Raw genomic sequence first — 22946 nt, forward strand, 5'->3', positions numbered from 1 at the left:
CCGCCAATTGTGGAGTGGAATACCGCCACAAATTATGGCTAAAGAGAGACATGTTCAAAACACGAAATTCTCTTCACAGCCTATCCCTGGATTTTCTCACCTGATGTCGCGGGAGATAAAATTGAGCAAAATCCACTCAAATTTTGTGACACAACGGACAAAATCCAGGAAGTGCACAAAGACTTCTCTGTAGAATTTGATAGAAAATAGGTCTAACAATTAGAAGCAGCTTGTCCGCCGAATTCACAAAATTTTGAGGTGGTTTTCACAGGAATATTCAAAAAATCTTCTTCAAAGTATTTATGCCGCGAAGATCTCAAGCTATTATTATTGCTGAGGGTGATTGGACCTGCTTTGATTGTATTTGCATAGAAGTTTTTGATAAAATAAATTAATAGTGAAAAGAATTTCAGCAATGTGTATTTTAATTTTCTCGCAACAGTGACTACTCTCTTAAGTATGTAACAGACTGTATAGGATCTCAGTGGAACTTCATGTTTTTTTATTCTTGTTCAAAATAGGTTTATTAATTTTCTTTCCTTTTTTCTCAGGGATTTTAAACCAAGTAGATTTATTCATCCCGATACGTTTATTAATTGAGGATTTTAACCACAAAAATAATTTGTATTTGAAAATTGTAAATTCTTAAATTAAAAGTAGAAACTTTAAAAACAATGTATAAACCAGACATATCTAAGGCGTTTACACATGCAAATAACATTTTTCGATACACTCTATAATCCCGGACAAGGATTGATGAAAAATGCTTTTAGATTTTCGAATGACCCCTTTTGAAGGGGATCGTCCATACAACACCATTATTGTTTAAGCGATGTTGACGTTATTGTACATCGGATTTAGGTAAAAATTTGCACATGAGTGTTTTGAGAAATGGACATTTGATTTCAGCTATCAGATTTTGTATCATGGGTCGGCAAAGGGGTCGTCCATATTAACTGTTCACTATTTTTGTGATATTGACGTTATCATCCATTGGATTGAGATGAAAATTGGCATAGGGGAGTTTTCAGAGACGAGCAATTGATTTCAATCATCCAATTTTGAGGCAGGGGTTGTTAAAGGGATCGTCCATATTACCCAATCACTATTTTTGCCATATTGACGTTATTATACATAGGATATTGATCAAAATTGGCACAGGAAAGTTTTCAGGGACGGATAATCGATTTTAGGTATCAAATTTGGTGTGAGGGGTCGGCAAATGGGGTCGTTCATATTACATGTTCACTGCTTTTTGTAATACTGACGTTATTGTTTATTGGAAATTCAATGAAAACTCACGAATATGGGTTTTAAAAGACGGGCAGCCTTATTCAGGCATCAAATTTTGTATAACGAGCCGGCCAAAGGGGTCGTCTATATTACCTAATCACTGTTTTGCGATTTTGACAATATTATTTAGTAGCTTTGGATTAAAATCGCCCTAAGGGAAGTTAAAGGGACAGGCCATCGATTTCAGGCATCAAATTTGATGTAAAGACTCTGCAAAAGGGGTCGTCCATATTAACTGTTAATGGTTATAAGATATTGACGTTATTATGCATCGGATTGGGATTAAAAATTCCACATCAGGATTTTAAGAGAGGGGCAATTAAATGGATGTAAAAATTTCACACGGGGTTTTTTTAGGTAAGACGAATCGATCCGTTTTGTGGAATTATGAGTTAAAAGTTAATGCATAGGATCGATGAGGATTATCATGAACCAGCAGCAGTTTTCGCGACATTTTAGTGGAAATCATACGGGTAGATAAACGTACGAATTGAAGAACGGGTTTTGGGAAAGAAACAGATAAGTTGTTAATGTGGTGGTTTTCTACTTTTTAATAAGAATACTCTTACTGAATAGTTATTTTTTATTCAGTGTAAGGAATATTACACTTTGTTTGAATAACATAATCTTATTTTATCACATTTTTATAATTGCTTGCAAAACGAAGTTCGTACTGGATCAGCTAGTTTTGAAATAAAAATGACTCTCTGGAGCCACCATAGGACGACATTTTAAAACAGATTTCTGTCAAAACGGCTCTAGTAAAGTGAAGACAAAGTTTTATCATCTCAAATGACTCAAACTAATTTGTTCACTTCCAAAATCTGTTCCACGGTCGCACTGGTGTCATTCATTGAAGCTTCAGCTTCAGCGAAATAATAAATTCACAAGCGTTCCATTTCCAGATATCCATAATCCACATAAAACGGTTCCAACTAAAAGCCGCAAACTGGACCGTTCCGAAATACTTAGAATACATTCATTCAACAAACAGCTGAGGCACGTTTTGTACCGACTACGGAATCTAGATTTTTCCCGCGCTGACCACCACCACACAGTTGTTAGATGGTGAAAAATGAGGGTTATTCAATTTTGTGACTTTCCCAGTTTTATGGAAACCGTTCTAAGCTCTAACGTTTGCCGGAGGGCCAAAAGATGAAAGACGGAAAAAAAGTAAAACCGGAAACCGCAATCGCCTCGGGTGTCGGTTGGGAGAAAATATCGCCCGAATGTCAATCAGATAATCCAAGAGTTAAGGGGCGAATGTTTGAAGCTTGACCATCACCCGGTTTTGAGGACGAAATTGGTTCCGAAAGTTTCTACACCCAGATGGAGCATCACTGATAACCCGTTTGAACAGTTAGAAGTCGTAGAGAAGAGGAGAAAAATATCATGAGTGTCCGAAATTTTAAACCACCTGTTTGTAGAAGAGTCTGAAGACAAAGATTGAAAAATTGGAATTTATTCTAATGTCGGGAAAAACAAACATTCTTGATTACCTACCTGATAGATTGTAGAAAATGGGATTTTTAGAAAAAAGCACCTTAAAAAATACAACTTAGATATGCATATTTTTAACAATTTTTTTTATCAAATTGATCTTTTTCGATATAAATTTTTCAAAGATAACAGTTTTTGTTTAATTTTGTTTTCAACATCTTGCAACTGAGATTATTTTTCCTTCCAATTCCCAGGACGTTGCCTTCATCAATCCGGCGAATGTGGTGTTCGTGTACATGCTGGTCCGGGAGCTGGTCGATGGCGAGGAAACGAAAGAAGCTGAGCTGCAAGCTGCCGTCCTCACCTGCCTGTACCTGTCCTACTCGTACATGGGCAACGAGATTAGCTACCCTTTGAAGCCGTTCCTGGTGGAGGATTCCAAGGAAAAGTTCTGGGACCGGTAAGTATTTACGGTATTATTATCCCGAGCCAGGGAAAGAGCAATAGATTAGTCCCTTTGACCGGGGTCTGACACGATGTCAGATGAGGAGGATTCATCTCGGCTTGATGGATATTTGATTTTTGTGAGATGTCATGGAACTTAAACACTTTATCTTTCGTTAAAATAATTGGTTTATTTCTATCAGATTTTCGAATAAGTTTAATAATTGTGTTCAAAATATTTCAGAAACAACTTCATTTAAACACTCACCAGATTATACCAGAAGATACAAACTACAACTAGATGTATATCTTTTCGAAAAAAATCTTTTTATATAATTTTTTTTTAAAAACACCAAAATTTAAAAAAAATCTGTTGAAAATACTTTGTTAACAAAACACCAAAAATAAACTTTGGCAAAGTTTTGAGATTTTAGTTTCCTTGCCTTTTTTTTAAATCACCGTGCAATTTGTACGATGATTAAAATTTTTTTAATATTGATGTTTCTGAATCTCGTGTGTTAAACTGTTATCCGATGTCAATCTTTTCTATCTTAAATGTTGTCGAATCAACCTCACATGAAGGCTGATTCATCTTTGTTATTGTTGCTGATTAAACAAAATGTGAAGTTCAATCATACGTGGATCAGTGACATTAAAAACCAATAATGTTATTTTTTTTTTCAAATAGGAGTTTTTTTTATACTTAAAGTTCGCCTCTCTGTGTGACCATCAAAGGTTTTGCGCTTTTCAGGTCTTCCGATCTCACCTGATCTATTTACCACGATGTAATATCGTTTTAAGTTTCTTTTTTTCATCGGACAGCTAAATCCTCAATGTGCAAACTCCAATTGTACCTACTATAAAGTAGACTGCCTTGAATTGATTCTCCCCACATCTCCTCGATGTCTAAAGGCAGATAAAAATTCTGTTTCAAAAGCGATAGATTAAGGATTAGCCACTCGTAATACTCCGCACTATGTCTGTCAGTCAGACGCACCCAATATATCACCTCGAGAATCCTCTGAAAATAAGCTGTAGTATTCTCAACTCCAAACGTCATTCTCATAACTTTTGAATGCATAAAAATGAGCAAGTTCAGTCTGGTCACGCCGTTATTTCAATGCAAGTCGATGAGACACTTTGTTGCATAACTGGAAGCTGTTTTTAACGGTTTTCAAACGAACACCTACACTCAGGAATGATAAAAAGGCAAATATATTATTTTTCATGTATTTCACGCTTTACCGTTCCCACTCACAGAGTTATTTTTCGGCGTGTAATATCGAAAATTTATGCATTTGGAATAATGATATGAGTGATATCTGGTGGGGTAAATTGGAATTAAATTTAAAGCAATGGGTGCACTGCCCCTACTTTCATAACAGTCCCATATGCAAAATCGAGCAAGCGAGAAAATCAGCTTTTTCTGTTTTGGAATATATCTTCGAATTGTGACCACAACCTTTAGCATAAACGAAAACCGTTTGATGTAATGTGTTCTAGGTTGTCATAATAAATCGTAGGATCTGTAATTTTTAAAATTGGGGCATTGGTAAGGTCGGAAGCACCGGTTTACTTGTTATGGGACTGTTATGCGAGCATATTCGAGACCTTTTTGGAATCTACTCGCATAACAGTCCCATACAGAAAGTGTTTTGCTCAGCAAGCTACATTCAAAGACTTCGATTAAGTCATTTCTGAACTTTTAAATGCTGTTATCAAACAAAAAAACATACTTTTAAGAAAATTCCACATTGTACGATGAATCTTTTTTTGGTTTTTGATTGTATCTGATAGATCTTTGCTAAGGAAAATATTCCTTCCTTCTTATTGGGCTGCTTTCGAAAATTAGTGTGCATAGTTCGACATCAAGTGAGTTGAATCTTTTTGAAATGATTCAAAGCAATAAACCAATGATTATTTCACCGAAAGAAACATCGGAAAGTAACTAAATTCGTGGTATTTCACATATGGGACTGTTATGCGGGTATATTACATATGGGACAGCCACGAGTTGCTTTTATTTTCAAAATTTCTAGAACAAACTTTCTTTTTTTATTGTTTTATATTGAAGTCCTATGTTAAAAAAGACGAAGTGTCAGGTTAGATAAAAAATGACGAAAATGCATATGGGACTGTTATGCGAATAGGGGCAGTGCACTCTTACGCTATTCTCATAGTAACCGTGGGTGAAAATCGTCGCATTCGGATGACGATTTTAGGTGACAATTGTTGGTACTTTTTCAGGTGGTGACGAGATAAAAATAAAATCATACATTACAAAAATTACAGTTAGACGGAGTTGTAAGTTTCGGAAATTCAATCAAAATTGGGGGTTGAGTACAAGGGTTGGTTTTATTTATGGGATTTCTGCTGCTAAATCTGGCTGACTGAAATTTAAAACTGTTTGTAACCGATAAATTGTTTATGGTGCTATTCATGTGATACTTATAAAAAAAATAAAAGAAACGTCCGATTTCTGGTGCTGTAGATGTACATGGTGCGAGTTTTCTAATCCATCTGGACCCGGACGAGCTTAGTCTTCAGCACTTCGATAATGAAGGGCATCCTCCCGAGGGTAGCTGGCATTTTTGGTCGTGTACGTTCCGAATAGCTCGATCATGACTTTCGAGGCTAGCTCACTGTTTGTATCTTTGAGGACATCGTGCAACAGTCGGAGTACAGCTTTTGCATCTGCTCATTCGATGGCGGACACTGAATGAATTCAGCCTTCAGCTGATTGACTCCGGAGTAGACTTCCTTTACCTGATCGTACTGCTTGGCCACTTGAATCAGCGGGGAAGTCGATTCCAGATTACTGAACGGCCCCACGAAGATTGCAAGCAAACATGAGCCAGGGCCGGTTCCTGGGCCTCGGTCATTTTCTCGCAGAAAGCCAAAATACGATTTTCGCCCCGTTCCAACGGAACTCAAACGATAATCGACACCACTAAATTCAGGACCGCGTTGATTTCTTCCACCAAATGACCAGCATCTTCGATTTCCTTGAAAGACTTGTCCTCGCTGATTTCCGCCGCAAGCTGGCCGCAACACGTCGCGAAATGTCCGGAGAAAAAAACAAAAACATAAGTTTGACAGTTTGGGGTTGATCCAGTCACTCAGCTGGGAATGAACATCTGTCACTTACTCTCACCCACGGTGTACAATAACCAGGCTTCTTCGATACTCTCGATTTTTGCTCACCTTTTCTGCTTGTCAAACGCATGAGAGAAATATGCTTTCTCACACTTAAAGCGATCAAGCAGCCCACGTTTTGTTGCAGAGCATTTCAAAAATGAATTCACCTAATTTCATTCTAGCAGGGAGAAATTTTCATCAGCTTCTCAGTTATTCCAGTAAACATGAATCGGCAGAGAGGTAACTCAAATCGACAGAGGGATCGTAACGATCTCTTTTGCGATTTTGCATCATCTAATCGGCAGAGAGGAACACACCATACGCGTGCCTTGAGTGAGGGCCACGAAATAATCTAAGGCACGCCCTCCAGAGAAACACACGAAAACAATCCGAATCGGGTTTGTATGTTTCCCTTCGAGACGCGTGTTTGCTTACCTGAGAAGTCGTCTGCTACGACTGCGCCGTACGAGTGTACGATTCAAACTGATTTTGCATGTACGCATTCGTGTTCGTTGCCTTTAGGTATTTGGCAGGACAAACCGAATGAGAATATTTCGCGTTCTTGGAGTGTCGCCGAAATTAACCGTTTTATTCTATGGTTCTGTGACTCAACTCTCAATTTTTTCCATGCTCTGTCGATTTTTGAGAGGACGCGCTTACTGGGCGTTATTGAATTTGAATGCATGGCTCAAGTCGGCAACTGGTGTTAAGGGTGATTGAGAGGGCGGATCCGTGGTCAGCCACATAAATAAAAAGAGCCAATTTTATTGATATTGGGCTTATATTGAACAATTTTTGGCTTACTTTCAATATTCTCGGCCTTTAACACACCCACACTTTCCCGATTAGCATGTACTTACGACTCCGCATGCTCTAGAGGGGTTCTCCTTCTAGGACTTTGTCTGCCCCGCATTTATACTCAGACTGCGCCGATTATAGGAACACCGTTGGTGCTTCTGGCTGGCTTTTCGACCAGTGCTGGTGCTGTTTTTAGGCTTGCAGCCGCCCTAAACCTGGAGCGCCGATTTGTTGGCCCTACTGGAGCCTACGCCTTGATGCTTTGCCGCTCTACACACCCATTTGGCGCAACCCCTTATAGTGTAGTTTTGATCCGTTATCGGAAAAGACTGGGTCAACACCTTTTTCATGTAAAGCCCCGTTTACCCTTTATAGGGTACTTAGGCTTTACGTCAAGTCGTCGGGTCAAACTTACACATTATTTCAAACGCTTGCGCTCAGTGGGGATATGAGCCGATTTTTGTAGCGAGAAGATTGCATATGCAAGGAATACTTAATAAAAATTAAATGAAAACAATTAAATTATAAATTTACTACACACTCATTTGGCGGAACCCCTGGAAGTTGTAAAAATGACCCGTTATTGCGAACCCCCGTGATCTGTCAAAAAGCGGGTCATATTGTCGGGTCAATATTACACATTATTTTAAACAGCCCGGGTACACTTCAAAACGGGTTGTTTAAGATCTTGTCAAAATTTCAACTGTTTTGTTCGGGAGTTTTAATCAGAAGCACGTCTCGATCAAATTTAAATCTCTAAAGTAAACGTTATTTTCGCGTTTGGTGAGCTGCAGACGCAATCCGAATCCAATTGATATTAATCAGCAAAGACTCTGTGGGTAAGTTTATTCAAAATTATTTTAAAGATTGCTCAATAATCAAAGGTTCGAATTCTTTTCAGATCTCTCATCCTCTTAACGGCCACTTGGAAACGGACTGTTGATTCCATGTTTATTTAATTATTTATGTAAAATAGCTGCTTTGGGTAGTAATTTATGATTTAAACAATAAAAAAGTGAAATTTTAAAAATTATGAAAATATCTCTTTAATCCGATTTCACATCATTGCATGCAATATTTCCTACCATAAGTAACTGCTCACATCTCCACCGAGCGCAAGCGTTTGAAATAATGTGTAAATTTGACCAGACGTCAAAAGAAAAGCCTATATGTACCCTATAAATGGTAAAGGGGCTTTACATGAAATAGGAGTTAACCCAGTCTTTTCCGATAACGGATCAAAACTACCTATAAGGGATTGCGCCAAATGGGTGTGTAGTTTATTTCACATAAAATTATTTTTTTTTTTTTTTGGAAAAAATGATTGTCGGAAAAATTTGGCTGCCTTTTCCAAACTTCCCTCTTAGTTCAGAATATGCCTATATTCGTGACCCTGGTTCATTTTCTTGAGGAATCGAGATGAAGAATGTTGAAAGAATGTAAATTATTCGGTTATTCGGAAACCTTTCATATTTGCAAAAACTTACTTTTCAATACGACCGATGGCGAAGTGCCAACTAGAATTGCCGTCTACGATCTGCCAAGCGACTTTCCACATCTTTCGCGGCTAAAGATGGATCTGTGCCCACAGTCATTTATATTTAAAGAATTTAAATATATAAATTTTGATACAAATTCCGAAACTTACCACGAGTCACCATCAATTTACCAAGTGAAAACATGCAGTTGAAGTTTTTAAAACATCTAAAACTACACTTCCTGAAGCGTACTCAGGCTGTTTTAAAACATGTGTAATATTGAACCGACAAATTGACACATTTTTTGACAGATCACGACGGTTCGTAATAATGGGTCAATTTTACAAATTTGATGTGTTCCGCCAATTGAGTGTGTATTTACCAGGGGGCTGATTCCTTTTGTTTCCAGCGGTTCGGTTCGAGGAGTGATGAGAACTGGACTCGTTTGCCGTTCCTTTTCCTGCCGAATTGCTGAGCTGATGGCGAACCTCTTGGTTGACTTGTTGGATCCAACGACGGTTATTTAGCGGATGCAGATACACACCAAAAAATTTATAAAATTACTCGAGACAGAAACGCTTGAAGATCTAATTATGTTTCGCCCTAATTTGGAATTGATTTAATTTTACATCATTTTCAATCTAAACTTAACAAACACCCAAGCTTACGGGCTATAATTTTCGAAAGACTTACAGTCCCCCCGCAATCATTAGTCACTTAACGTATACTTTCACCACAAATTGTTCGTTTATTCGGGTGTTAGTTGTCCAAATATCAAGTTTTTCATCGATTTCAGTCATTCTATTCTTCCTCATTGAATTCAAATATGTTTTTATCTTCAATTTTGTTCAGAAATGAAATAATTTACCGAAACAATTAACGTTTTTCAAAACCACAATAATGGGTCAAAATTGTAGCCCGCAACAATTATTAGTCAAATTGCCCACAATTATTAGTCACATAGAAGCCCATGGCAACACCCGAATATCAACATAGAAATCAACAAGTTGCTAACAAACATTCGGGGGCATTCTTTGCTAGTATACATTCAAGGGGCATTTGGGTTGAGCTAGCAACCAAGAAATGTTTTGTTTTGCTTTCAAAAAAAGTGACCCATGATTGTGTGGAATTCGGTGGATGCTGTAACAATTATGGGTCACTTTTATTTTGTAAAATAGTCTTGAACTTTTGCGTTTTATTAGCTCAGTTTCATTTGGAAAATATAAACTCGTCCTTTGGGCTTATATTTTCTTTCAGTTCAGTAGATATCAGCAGTTCAAATGATCGGTGACTAATAATTGTGTGTGACCCATGATTGTGGGGGGACTGTACCTGTATGATAATCTAATTCATGAAAGACGTAATTTTCAATCACATTGAATATAAACTTATAAAAAGGACCTAAATTTAAATTTAAGAAGATGTAAAATTATGTTCGAGGCTACAATTGTATGCCTCTAAAATTGTGTCTCCGAAAGCTTCTATAAAAAAAATTAATTTACATGAAACCTAATTACCATTACGATATGAAAAACGACAACAGAAACTGAAATCCAACATAAATTTAAATTGAAAACCACCTTATTACACGCATTTTGCACAGCATATACATTTCAGTGTATTGAAACTCCTTTTCAAGGGCCGCGATGTAAAATTATTCGCAGGAACACAATTTTCACATCTAGTAGATGTGAATCTATTCCAACCGCACAATTCGCTAGTGTATATTTTGTAAAAAGTTATTTTATCGGATCATAATTGTTTAATTCATTTCAATTTAGTTATGGCAAATAACAAGCACCGGCGAAAGCACTTAAGTATAGGTAGCGTTAATGAAACGATTGGACAATTAGTGGGCATATTGTCTCTGTTTACTGAAGCTAAAAGTGCAAAACAAAAACAAAGTGCGGACGTGAAATTTGGGAAAAATTCGAAGATTTTCCGTAGATATTTTTTTTTTAAGTTGTCCCTGTTGTGGAACCAGTGTGAGAAATGTACTCGACAACGACAACAGATTGCAGTTTTCCGGATTGCACCATTGTAGTGCATTCACAGTTCAGGGAAATTCAGCAGATATCCGCAGCTTGGTCCAGAATATATTTTATTCCAAACACAATCATCCGGTACTAACTTGTACATGACTTCTTGCAGCTGAAACCGAGTCTTTGGTCAATGGATGACATAAGCAGAACTTTTAATCCGGAAGCGATTCCCCTGATCCGATCTTGGCGATTTCATCATAAAATTTACGCTTAGTTGACTTAGTGGATCCGGTGGATGAACGTATACCCCTATGTGAAATGCATTTAATTTTTCCCAAGTCACCTTAAAACAAGGAAGTTCTAATGCGTTATTCAAACGAATGGAAGGAAACCGGGAACAGTACAGAAGATGTTGGATTTTTTTCAAACATCGTTTCGACCGGTACAGCTCAATGCCGTTTCGGTCAAATATGTATTTTTACAAATAAAAATCGATAAAATTACCAGGTAAGTTAAAATTAAAATCGATTTTATTCAGTCCACTGATCAAATTTCTACCCCAAACAGATCAATTTAACCATCTGTTTGACCCTGCGTGGCTAAGAGCAAAATTTGACCTCACACGAATGAACGGCGAGAAGACGTTTTCTACTGGCTTTGAGCTCAAGTGAGGAAAAATAGAGATTTAAAACATAGTAGGTGAAACCTAGAAACAATTTCCAATTTAGCAAGCACTTTTTTTCAAAATTTAGTTTTATTGATCTTTTAAGAGGATTTCTTCGTTTGTCATCATTTAAATTTTTCGATATACAAAGTTATTTTCAAAATCTATTCAATTGTCAACGAAACCGTTCCTAATCAAGACTGTTTTATATTGTATAATTGATTATCGAAATGTCCGTGCCACCCTAGCCATGCTATTGCTCTCTCTCTAGAACTCACTCTCACTGGCACGATCGACTATCGATCGTGCTGACAGCATAGGTAATAAACAGAGGCAATAAATTTAGTTCAACCCAACCTTCGAAGACAACACATCGCCTCTTATTTTTGTAGCCCCGTCGGTCGATCATTACATGGGAATAAAGTTTGATTCCCCGGGAAATAATCGTGTGTCCTTTTGTGTGTGGAAGAAAATACTCCCAGAAGCGGTGATATCACCAGAGTTTTGGTCAGTCCCACCAGGTAAAACGGGACAAGTGTTCGGGAAGCCAAATTACCCCGATAAGAGTGGGACAAGTTAAGTGTCCTGTTCGATCGTCAGTGAAAATTACAGTCCACTAAATAGTTGTGTTTTGACGATCAAGAACAAAGACTGAAAAATAATGAAAAAAATATTATTAAAACTAGTTGTTGACGAAAACGAAAAAAAGTTATTAAATGTTTTAAGTTCACCTGACAAGAAGGAAGCGATTTTTTTGAACAGAGTAATTTTTAGAATAGAGTAGAGAGGTGCAAGTTAATAGAAAAAAATGTATAAAAAATCTGAGTATCGCACCAGATAAAGATTTAAGTATAGTTTGTAACTTAATTTTTTATTTTGGAACATGAACCTCTCTGATCCTGGGGACCTCATATTGTATGTTTTTTGTACCTCATATACTGTCAAAAACTAGGAAATGAGCAAGGTGGGTATATATTCAGGAGGTGTTCCCGAATAACGAATTCCCAATTCAGCCATTTTGGCTATGTAGGCTATGCAACTATGCGGAACTCATGAAGTTTGTTTACCAACAAACCACAGAAAATCTGAGCAAAAAATAAACAAACTCATTGAGAGCCCCGCTTACTCCTCGCCTACTTACTGTGAATGTCGGAGAACCTAGTGTATCTAAGAACCTTGGGAAATGAGTACTCTTTCATCAATCGCTATTAAAATTATAATATTAGGTATGGTATAATCCTGAGATTGCGCATGAACTTTAACAGTATAAGTACGCAGAGATAATTCGATTGTTATGAAGCATAAAGATATGATAACTTTTTTTATGATTGAGAAAAGAATGATATTATTTCTCATCTATACACTCTGAAGGAATTAATATTTATAATAAACTAAATAATATAAATATGTATATAGAGTACTACAACAAAAAACACTTATGGATGACTGATCACATAGTAATTTTCGTTAACGATGATTAATTTTATTTATTCTTATGTTTAACTTTGAATTTCATTACTGTTTAATTACATAATTTTCAACCATACCTACTGCTGATCGCACGATATAAAAATCCATGAAATAGTTATAGTTTAGTTTATTTTGAGCTTTCATATTTTGTTTCATTCAATTTTTTTAGGTTTATGGTCTACTGTAAATTTAAGGGATCATAACAATCATTCAAAACTTGATAGTTATCGGTTATAAAGTTCAACGTATTGGACTATATTCTTGTTGCTGATATTTTTGAATGAAATTCCTAGTTTCAATATGTTAATAAACAAAACATGCTCCTATATGACTAAAAATATAAACGACGCTGAATCAAAGCAATCGAAATATTTTTTTTAATTCAACAACTTTATAAGATAAGTTCAGATACCGGTATTTCGATAGCAACTTACTATTTTTATCAGTAAGCGTTTTCAATCGAAATCGCTCACTGAAGAAGATAGTTAGTTGCTATCGAAATGCCGATAACTGAACTTTTCTTATTCTGTGGTTAAATTAAAAGCAATTTTTCGATTGCTTTGATTCAGTACAAATATTCACATATTAGAATGTACGATGCAATATTATATCATCAATGATCTAAATTTATGTCAAAAATGATGCTACGCTTTTGTGCGTCCTACTTGACGTAAATTTACATCATTGATGATGTAATATTATGTCGAATGTGCTATTCAATTATAGCCGAAAATTTTATGTCTTCAAGCGTTTCTGTATTTTCCAGTGTAATTTTATATCAAAAGTGATGCTTCTTTTTTGTGCATCCTTTCTGACATAAATTTACTCCAAAAAATTAATAGTGTGTATATAGCTCTTCGAGCTTTTACTTTTATCCAAATTTCCGACCTTTACCTTGCCACCGAGGTGTGGAGTTTCTTGTCGAGCGGCTTGCCTGGATCACGCTTGTCGGATTCATGCTGGATTCGGAAATGGCGTTAATAAATTTGCGTTTCCCGCTATGGGTTAAACGTACCTGCTACCCCTTGGGCAATGTTGGTGGACTTCGCACCTCTGTGGCGGAACGCAACCGTTAAAATCCGCAATAATTCTGCGGCATTTGTGGCCAATTTCAGGGCACGCTACTTTTTTCGCGACCGTTTACGCCAAAACGTGAAATAAAATGGTGTTTCTTTTCGGCGTGGACGGTTTGACAGCTTTGATGCAGGCTACGTTTAGTTTCCTCAGTATTGGGCAAGGTTTTTTGATACACTAGGTTCTCCGACTTTCACAGTAAGTAGGCGAGAAGTGAGCGGGGCTCTCAATGAGTTTGTTTATTTTTTGCTCAGCTTTTTTGTGGTTTGTTGGTAAACAAACTTCATGAGTTCCGCATAGTTGCATAGCTTACCTAGCCAGAATGGCTGAATCGGGAAATCGATATTCGGTAACACCTCCTGAATATATACACACCTTGGTATTGGGTGTTTTAACTCGAAATTGCACGTTTGGCGCATTTTAACCTATATGTTGGTTCAACACGCTAATTTTAATCAGTATGGGGATGGGGTTTATGTATAACTTTTGTCAATCGCTTGTGTCGTTGTTAGCGCTGATGTGGTCTAGTGGATAGGCTGGCGCGAGTCTGGTAACCCAGGCGTACTGGGTTCGATTCCCGGTATCGGCAAGAAAACTTTTGGGTTCGAATCCCATGAGTTGCCGACTGGTAAGATGTGTAACTAAATAAATATATCAGAGGGGATGCATCTGGGGTTGATCTGAAGAGACTATTGCAAGCGGAGTGGATTGCCAACCATTGTAGGTCTTTGAAGATTGGATGCCTTCCCTCGACGACCCATCGGCCGTGGATTCGCCGTAATTCGAAGGCCAAGCCACACAGACATAGGCTGGACTTTGCTACCGATGGGGGAACTAAACACATACATACATACATAAAAAATCTACAGTATAATCCATAAAAAAAGCGATAATCTGCCATCAAGGTTTTGTACAATACCAGAAAATATATCTACCTGTTTCAATAGCGGTAGATTAAGAGCTAGATATGAGCTGACGTATCCAGTTTTGACACCTTGCAAAAAGCACTTGAAAAGATGCTGGAGTACTTTTAACTCCAAACGTCATACTAATAAATTCTTAATGCATCAAATCAGCAGGCATTATTCGAGTCACTCAGAATTGTGAACACTTTAAACAGTACATACAGATTATTTTACTAACGCAAATATTTTTCTACCCACTTCCAGCTGCCTGCTGATCGTGAACCGGCTGTCCTCCAACATGCTTCGGATCAACGCCGAGCCCGGTTTCTTCACCGAAATCTTTACCGAACTCAAAGCCTGCGGCATGAACTCGTCCAGCGCGACCAGTAACGGAAACCTGCCGTGTGGTGCAGCTTGACGCAGCAACATCAACGGTGGCAACAGCAATTCCGTGACCCTTCAACAACAGCAGCAGCAACAGCAACAACAGCTGCTACAGAACAGCTTGAATAACAATAACATTACCGGCAGCAGCATCAATACTAGCATTAGTGGAAGTGGTAGCAGCAGCAACAACAATGCTGGCAATGGTATCGGAAGTACCAGCACCGGAAGTCGTCATCCGCGGGAAGTTGTGGTTCGACTGTCGATAGCTGGGCAACAGCAGAAGTACCAGCACCAGACGACCCTGCAGGAGCTGACCAGTGTGGTTTGAACGAACGAGAACCAGCAAAGAGACGAAGATGCAAGAACAAACCAAGAGAGGGAAGTTCAACGAACAAGCCTAAGGCCTCATTATACCAAAACCACCACCACCATCGTCACCTTATCTGAGACATGAAACCCAAAACAAAACCAAGAAAAACCCGTAACGTAACCCCGTTAGTTCTGATTCTGATCTAGATGAGTTATTGAGGTCATCTTCGGAGATGGCGTTCTGTGTTAGACACTTCTTAGAGACACCGTATAGATAGTCAGGTGAAGATGTTCCGAGGGGTTTTGAATTACTTGAGACTCTTCGGAGATCAGCGCTTGAAGTGTGCCGTTTTAAATTTTAACCTAACTTTAAAATATAGGTCAGCCCGAGAGATTTGTTGCTACCTGACATTTCGGTTTTTGAAATTCTGTACCTAAGTGGTACAAAAAAAGAAAAACAAAACTCACAATCCGGAAATATATTTAAAAACATCGTTAGACATTCCCAGAAGAAAGAAAATCCCGAAATCGAAAAATATTTAACCACAGAGACAGAACCATATAGACACACACACACGTATAAATCTAAAAAAGGCGGCTTTTGTGGTTGCAGTTGAAGAGAACCACAAACGGAAACAAAAACAAAATGTGATTCAATGAAAAATAATTTACTACAACTAAAGTTAGGAGTCGTTCCCTGCGAAAGTACGTTTGATGCTGGTAGAAACGAAATACAGCAACTGGCTGTAAAGGTTATGAAAAATGTTCGAAAAAATCACTCCGCAAGATTGATTCCATCGGAATTGTGACAGAAGGCTAAATCTCATTCAAAAGTGCAGGTTTGATCTTGTTTTGAACCATTGGGCATATAGTCCTCATCACTGGGCCATTTTCCATAGAACAGAAATCTTCAGAAAAGAAGAATCTCAAAAATACTTCTCATTTGTTTTTATTTTATCTGTCAAACACAAGAAACGGAAGAGGCTAGAATAAATTGTTCAGAAAATCAACTTGAAGAAAGAAAAATTAAAGACACAGCATGTAAAAAAATCTAGTCAAAGGAAGGGAAGAAACCAAAAACAAAAAAAAACACGAAACGGAAGAAGTACCCAAAAATTGCCTAGTTAGTAAGTGAATGTTGAAGTTTGATTTTAGAGGTTAAGTCAAAGATGGTGAAAAAAAGGAGCTTGGTTTGAGTGTGCAATGCGATAGGGGTGGAAAAGTGACATACAAGATTGTTTGCTTTTATATTTATTTCTATTTTAAGTTAGATCATTTAGGGATTTTCGATCCCTCTACATTCCGTTAGGTAATATTGATACATATCAGGAATGTTCAAAACAGGCAGCATACGTAAACATTTATAAAAAAAAATGCATAATTTTAATTAAATTTTGTGATTTTAGCTTACTTCTGGCCATGGAAACGCTTTTCTATAGAAAAAAAATCAACTGGCAACACGGAAATCTAGTCATTTTTACTAACAAGTTCTAATTTTAAGCAATCTCCGGTTTTTTGTTTTTATTTAATTATTTATAATTCACAAAATCAAACGTAGATAAATCAAGCCCTCTTTCACAGATGTATAAATTAAAATCGAAAAGTGTACATACCAAAAAATATTTTAAATTCCGATCAAAGCAAGAAAAAAGTTTAAAAACGCTAAAAGCAAACAAATTTTCAACCAAAAAAAAATGCAACATTTCACTTATACACTTTCACTACGATATTATGTTTAGATAAAAAAAAAAATGGCATCCAATAATCCATCCAAACGTTGAGTTGATTAATTTTAGCGATAAATTAAGCTTCAAAATGAGCTGACTTCCCAGTAGAAAAATACAAAAAAAAAACTTATCGATTGAAAACAAACCAAAAACATAAAATAAGGTTTGAAATTTTGAGTTGAGTAAATTTGTAAATCAGAAACTTTTGAGGAAAACACTTTAGAATTCAAACAGCTAAATTCTGAATTCTGAATACGAATTTTGAATCTGAATTTTGAATCTTGAATCTGAATTCTGAATCTGAATCTTGAATCTGAATTCTGAATCTGAATTCTGAATCTGAATTCTGAATCTGAATTCTGAATCTGAATTCTGAATCTGAATTCTGAATCTGAATTCTGAATCTGAATTCTGAATCTGAATTCTGAATCTGAATTCTGAATCTGAATTCTTAATCTGAATTCTGAATCTGAATTCTGAATCTGAATTCTGAATCTGAATTCTGAATCTGAATTCTGAATCTGAATTCTGAATCTGAATTCTGAATTCTGAATCTGAATTCTGAATCTGAATTCTGAATCTGAATTCTGAATCTGAATTCTGAATCTGAATTCTGAATCTGAATTCTGAATCTGAATTCTGAATCTGAATTCTGAATCTGAATTCTGAATCTGAATTCTGAATCTGAATTCTGAATCTGAATTCTGAATCTGAATTCTGAATCTGAATTCTGAATCTGAATTCTGAATCTGAATTCTGAATCTGAATTCTGAATCTGAATTCTGAATCTGAATTCTGAATCTGAATTCTGAATCTGAATTCTGAATCTGAATTCTGAATCTGAATTCTGAATCTGAATTCTGAATCTGAATTCTGAATCTGAATTCTGAATCTGAATTCTGAATCTTAATTCTGAATCTGAATTCTGCATCTGAATTCTGAATCTGAATTCTGAATCTGAATTCTGAATCTGAATTCTGAATTCTGAATCTGAATTCTGAATCTGAATTCTGAATCTGAATTCTGAATCTGAATTCTGAATCTGAATTCTGAATCTGAATTCTGAATCTGAATTCTGAATCTGAATTCTGAATCTGAATTCTGAATCTGAATTCTGAATCTGAATTCTGAATCTGAATTCTGAATCTGAATTCTGAATCTGAATTCTGAATCTGAATTCTGAATCTGAATTCTGAATCTGAATTCTGAATCTGAATTCTGAATCTGAATTCTGAATCTGAATTCTGAATCTGAATTCTGAATCTGAATTCTGAATCTGAATTCTGAATCTGAATTCTGAATCTGAATTCTGAATCTGAATTCTGAATCTGAATTCTGAATCTGAATTCTGAATCTGAATTCTGAATCTGAATTCTGAATCCGAATTCTGAATCTGAATTCTGAATCTGAATTCTGAATCTGAATTCTGAATCTGAATTCTGAATCTGAATTCTGAATCTGAATTCTGAATCTGAATTCTGAATCTGAATTCTGAATCTGAATTCTGAATCTGAATTCTGAATCTGAATTCTGAATCTGAATTCTGAATCTGAATTCTGAATCTGAATTCTGAATCTGAATTCTGAATCTGAATTCTGAATCTGAATTCTGAATCTGAATTCTGAATCTGAATTCTGAATCTGAATTCTGAATCTGAATTCTGAATCTGAATTCTGAATCTGAATTCTGAATCTGAATTCTGAATCTGAATTCTGAATCTGAATTCTGAATCTGAATTCTGAATCTGAATTCTGAATCTGAATTCTGAATCTGAATTCTGAATCTTAATTCTGAATCTGAATTCTGAATCTGAATTCTGAATCTGAATTCTGAATTCTGAATCTGAATTCTGAATCTGAATTCTCAATTCGAATTCTGAATCTTAATTCTAAATCTGAATTCTGAATCTGTATTCTGAATTTGAATTCTGAATCTGAATTCTGAATCTGAATTCTGAATCTGAATTCTGAATCTGAATTCTGAATCTGAATTCTGAATCTGAATTCTGAATCTGAATTCTGAATCTGAAATTTGAATCTGAATTCTGAATCAGGATTCTGAATCTGAATTCCGAATCTGAATTCTGTATCTGAATTCTGAATTCTGAATTTAAACTGTGAATTTGAATTCTCAATCTGAAGTCTGAATGTAAATTCTCAATCTGAAGTCTGAATTTGAGGTCTGAATCTGAATTTGAAATCTGAAATCTTTATTTTGAATTGAATTAGAAAGCTCAGTTCTGAAGCTGAGTTCAGAGTTTAGGAATTAGAAGTTTTGATCTGAATTCTCAATTTTAGTTCAGAATTTTGAGCTCGAAATCTGAATTTTTGATTAGTTGAATTCTCATTTGTTTTTGTTGAATATGATTTAATCGCAAATTTCATATTATTTTGTTGTAAACCAAATCTCAAATAAAAAAAATCCGTACTATTTCTGCTGTGAATAAAATAAGTTATAAGCTGTAATTTGAATATTTTTTCCAACAAACATTGAACGCGAGATTCAAATTAACCATTTCTGAATTTGAATTTTAAAGTTTTCAACCGTTCACCTTAAATTGAGCCGGTATATGTGCAATGAATGATTCAGCCAGCAGCAGCTTAAGGGAGCTCTCAACGATATGATGATGAATCTATAGATAAGGATAAAATAGTTCATAAAACCAAGACAAATTCAAGAGGAAGTGTTGAATGACAGAAAAAGCACAGAAACACCCGAGGGACAAAAATGAAAATCGATTGCGTTGCAGTGCAATATAGATTTGCATAGGATTAGAATGTAGAACATGTAAGGATGTTTAAGAGTTTTTCCAACATTTTGTTTCCATTTTCCCAACTTCAAAAATTTGCTTAAACTCGTTGATTAAAGCAAATTCAACCGAAATGTAGAAAAAGAGAAAAAAAAACATTAAAGACCGATCACAATGAGCAAGTCAACTTCTTCCAATCAATCTAAAATTTCTATGATATTCAAACTTTGACCTTTGGTTTTTACCAGTTTAGCAGTTTATTGGACTAAAACAAATTTAAGGAGCAAGAAGTAAAACAGAAAAAAAACCCTAGACCTAAACTAGCAATGAATTTGTAGTAGTATGGTGAAAACCTCAAGTTAGTGAAATGTGTAAAGTTTGTCCTTTGAAGAACAGGACTTGGAAAAAAAAACCTATGAATCCTGGATCTGTTTTACAGATTCTTGAAGTTAGTCGTTGGGCTTCTGAGTCCGGTGATAATTTTCCAAGGCAAGAATACTGTTCCTCACACGTTCCCTAAGGATAAAGAAGTAGAAAATAAATTTGCAAGGAAGTTTACCTTAAAATTGTGAATATAAAAAGAGAATTAGCAAGCAAAAACAATAACTCAAATGGAACATATACGATACAAAAAAGAGTCCCACACAAAATAATCCCAAAAACAAGAAAAAACATACTGTTGAATGTTGATTGCAGAAAACAAAGTAACTGAAATACCCATTTAAATAAGAGTTATTAAAAAACCAACAAATTGGAACGAAGCTGAGTTTGCTCGCGAAAGTGACGAACCCCGAAAAAAATATTGGAAACAAATGTTTATTGGTCAGCTGGTATGAGTTTCAAAAACTAGCAGAATATAGAAAAAAGTAACTTTAAGGAAAAAAAACCAATACGTGCGTAGTTCTACAGAAAGAGAAAAGAGAAGGAAAAACAAAAATGCGATAAACGATATTCAAATGTTGTTGCAGTGATTTTAAGACCAAGGATATAATAAAAAAAAACAAAAAATACCCGAGAAAAACAACTCTTTGTTGCATAAATGCATCGAATAAAGCCTCATGAAGCCAGAATAGACATCTTCAATCGAATGCTGTGATTTGCCGATTGAGGCGAATCGCATTGAGAAAACAACCTAACTAAATGTTCAATTGTCTTTTTTACAAAAAGAAAACATTACATCTAAAGGCATTCCCAAAGTTGAGCAGAAACTGAAAACCATCACAATTCTCACTCACACAACCACCACCCAATCGGAATCAGTCCATCACTCGACACTCGACAGAACAATTTTAGAACAATTGATTGCCAAAACAAAACAAAATCATCATAATAACAGAAGAAAAAAATCAAATCTGCATCAGCTCTGCGAAAAATGACAAAAATAATAAATCTTTATAAATCTTCAACAATAAAAATCTCTTTCAAAAACCAAACAGTACTTACCTAAAACTCGTGTTGAACTAAGTACGACGAACTACTAGAAAAAGAACCCCAGACAACTACAATAGCATACTGGAAAGAGAAGAGCAAAGAAAACTAAAATTAAACATTGGTCAATGGTCGAACACGATGCAAAAACAGCAACAGCAAAAAAAAACACACACACACACAGAACAAATAATATTACCATGATAAAAACAAAAACCTATACTACAATGATTATTATAATAAAAATACAATTATAATTTTTTAAGTAGAAAGTATAAACAAAATAAAATACCAAAAAAATTGTAAATGAGCGTTATGTTTTGAAAGAAATCCTACAAAATATACCGTGAAGGCACCAATGGCCGCGCATTTAAGCTATGATGAATGTTCTCTTTGTCGTACAAAAATCGTTTTTTGTGCGATTCTGAAAAGAAAGGCACTGACACGTAGTAAAACTTACATACTTTAAGGGAAAAATTTAAAAACGAGAGATTTTTCATTGTAACGTCACAAAAAACGCGAATTTGTAAAAAGTGTTGCTGTACCAATCGCGGCCACGCACGCTTATGTTGCTTGTTCCAATCGCCGCTCACAGTGTACCAATGGCCGCGCACTTCTTTGATTCAAACAGTGAATAAGGTATCCAAACAGTTTAAAATTGTGCAAACCACATAATGCCAAAGTGCCCGATTGAGGAACGTCCGCGGTGCATAGGTAAGGGAGAGGTTCATTACGATAGCGAAAGCTAACGACGAACTCATGAAGGGTGCCTGCACGCTCGATTTTGTTTAACCGTTTATGGTTCTTAAATAACCATTTTATGGCTTTTGCCTGGAAACCGCCAATATGGTTATTTTTCAACAATTTTTCGAAGAGGAATTTTAACCATTTTAGAAGTTCTAGAGCATTAACCAAAAAACGGTTGAAAAAATTGAAGTTTTTTCATCGCCATTTTGAAATAAGTTTCAATGGCGCAAGCCGAAGACATTCCGAGTTTCTTTTTTTCATGCAAGAAGTTTAATAAAGTTAATTTGTGCTTGTGAATCGGGAACGGCGTAGATATTAAAAGGTAATTAGCTTATCTTAAATTTGGTTCCTTTAAAAATCCCATCCAAACAAAATAAAATTTAAATTTCAGTGCACCGAATCCGCTCCGGTTTCAATGTCATCAAGCTCAGATGGAGGAATCACTACCGGAACAAGCTCACCTTCTAATCCCGATCAAAAGGATCGAGATGATCAAAGAATGTTCAGCCTCTGTTGATACAGAAGGAGCTGCTGACTGTTGCTACTATGGATGTGGTTGAAGCCGGTCTGATTGCCTGGGGAACATTACCCACCAGCCGGGCTGGAATTGCGGTCGATATATAGGGTCTTTCCGGAATTGGAAAATAAGCAGCGGGCTAGTGCAATTGGTACTTACAATCAGCTAGGGATATGGCCTATAATGATGAACAAATGTTACTAAGAGAATTCTACATCCGTCCAGTTCCGGTACTGCCCGCTTCTTCGCTATATCCCGTATCCGGTAACAATCGACTTCATAACAGCTAGCAGGTGATCTTATATATTAGAACATACAGTCAAAATTATGTATTAAAACCATGTTTGCATTAAATCAGAATTTCTATCTGGTGAAAATATATATTCTAGGATTCTT

The 22946-nt window shown here is 36.0% G+C and overlaps 1 protein-coding gene across 1 annotated transcript in view; it reads left to right on the forward strand.

The window, feature by feature from the left end:
* LOC129744852 (cyclin-dependent kinase 5 activator 1-like) overlaps window positions 1–17335 on the forward strand; it is a 184496-nt gene extending 167161 nt beyond the window's left edge. Inside the window, exons 3-4 of the mRNA XM_055737592.1 lie at window positions 2988–3193; window positions 14951–17335. Coding sequence (XP_055593567.1) covers window positions 2988–3193; window positions 14951–15104 — 360 coding nt within the window. The 3' untranslated portion in view covers window positions 15105–17335. The remainder of the gene's footprint in view (window positions 1–2987; window positions 3194–14950) is intronic.
* The last annotated feature ends 5611 nt before the right edge of the window (window positions 17336–22946 follow it).

Source organism: Uranotaenia lowii, chromosome 2, assembly GCF_029784155.1.
Source record: "Uranotaenia lowii strain MFRU-FL chromosome 2, ASM2978415v1, whole genome shotgun sequence".
NCBI lineage: Eukaryota > Metazoa > Arthropoda > Insecta > Diptera > Culicidae > Uranotaenia > Uranotaenia lowii.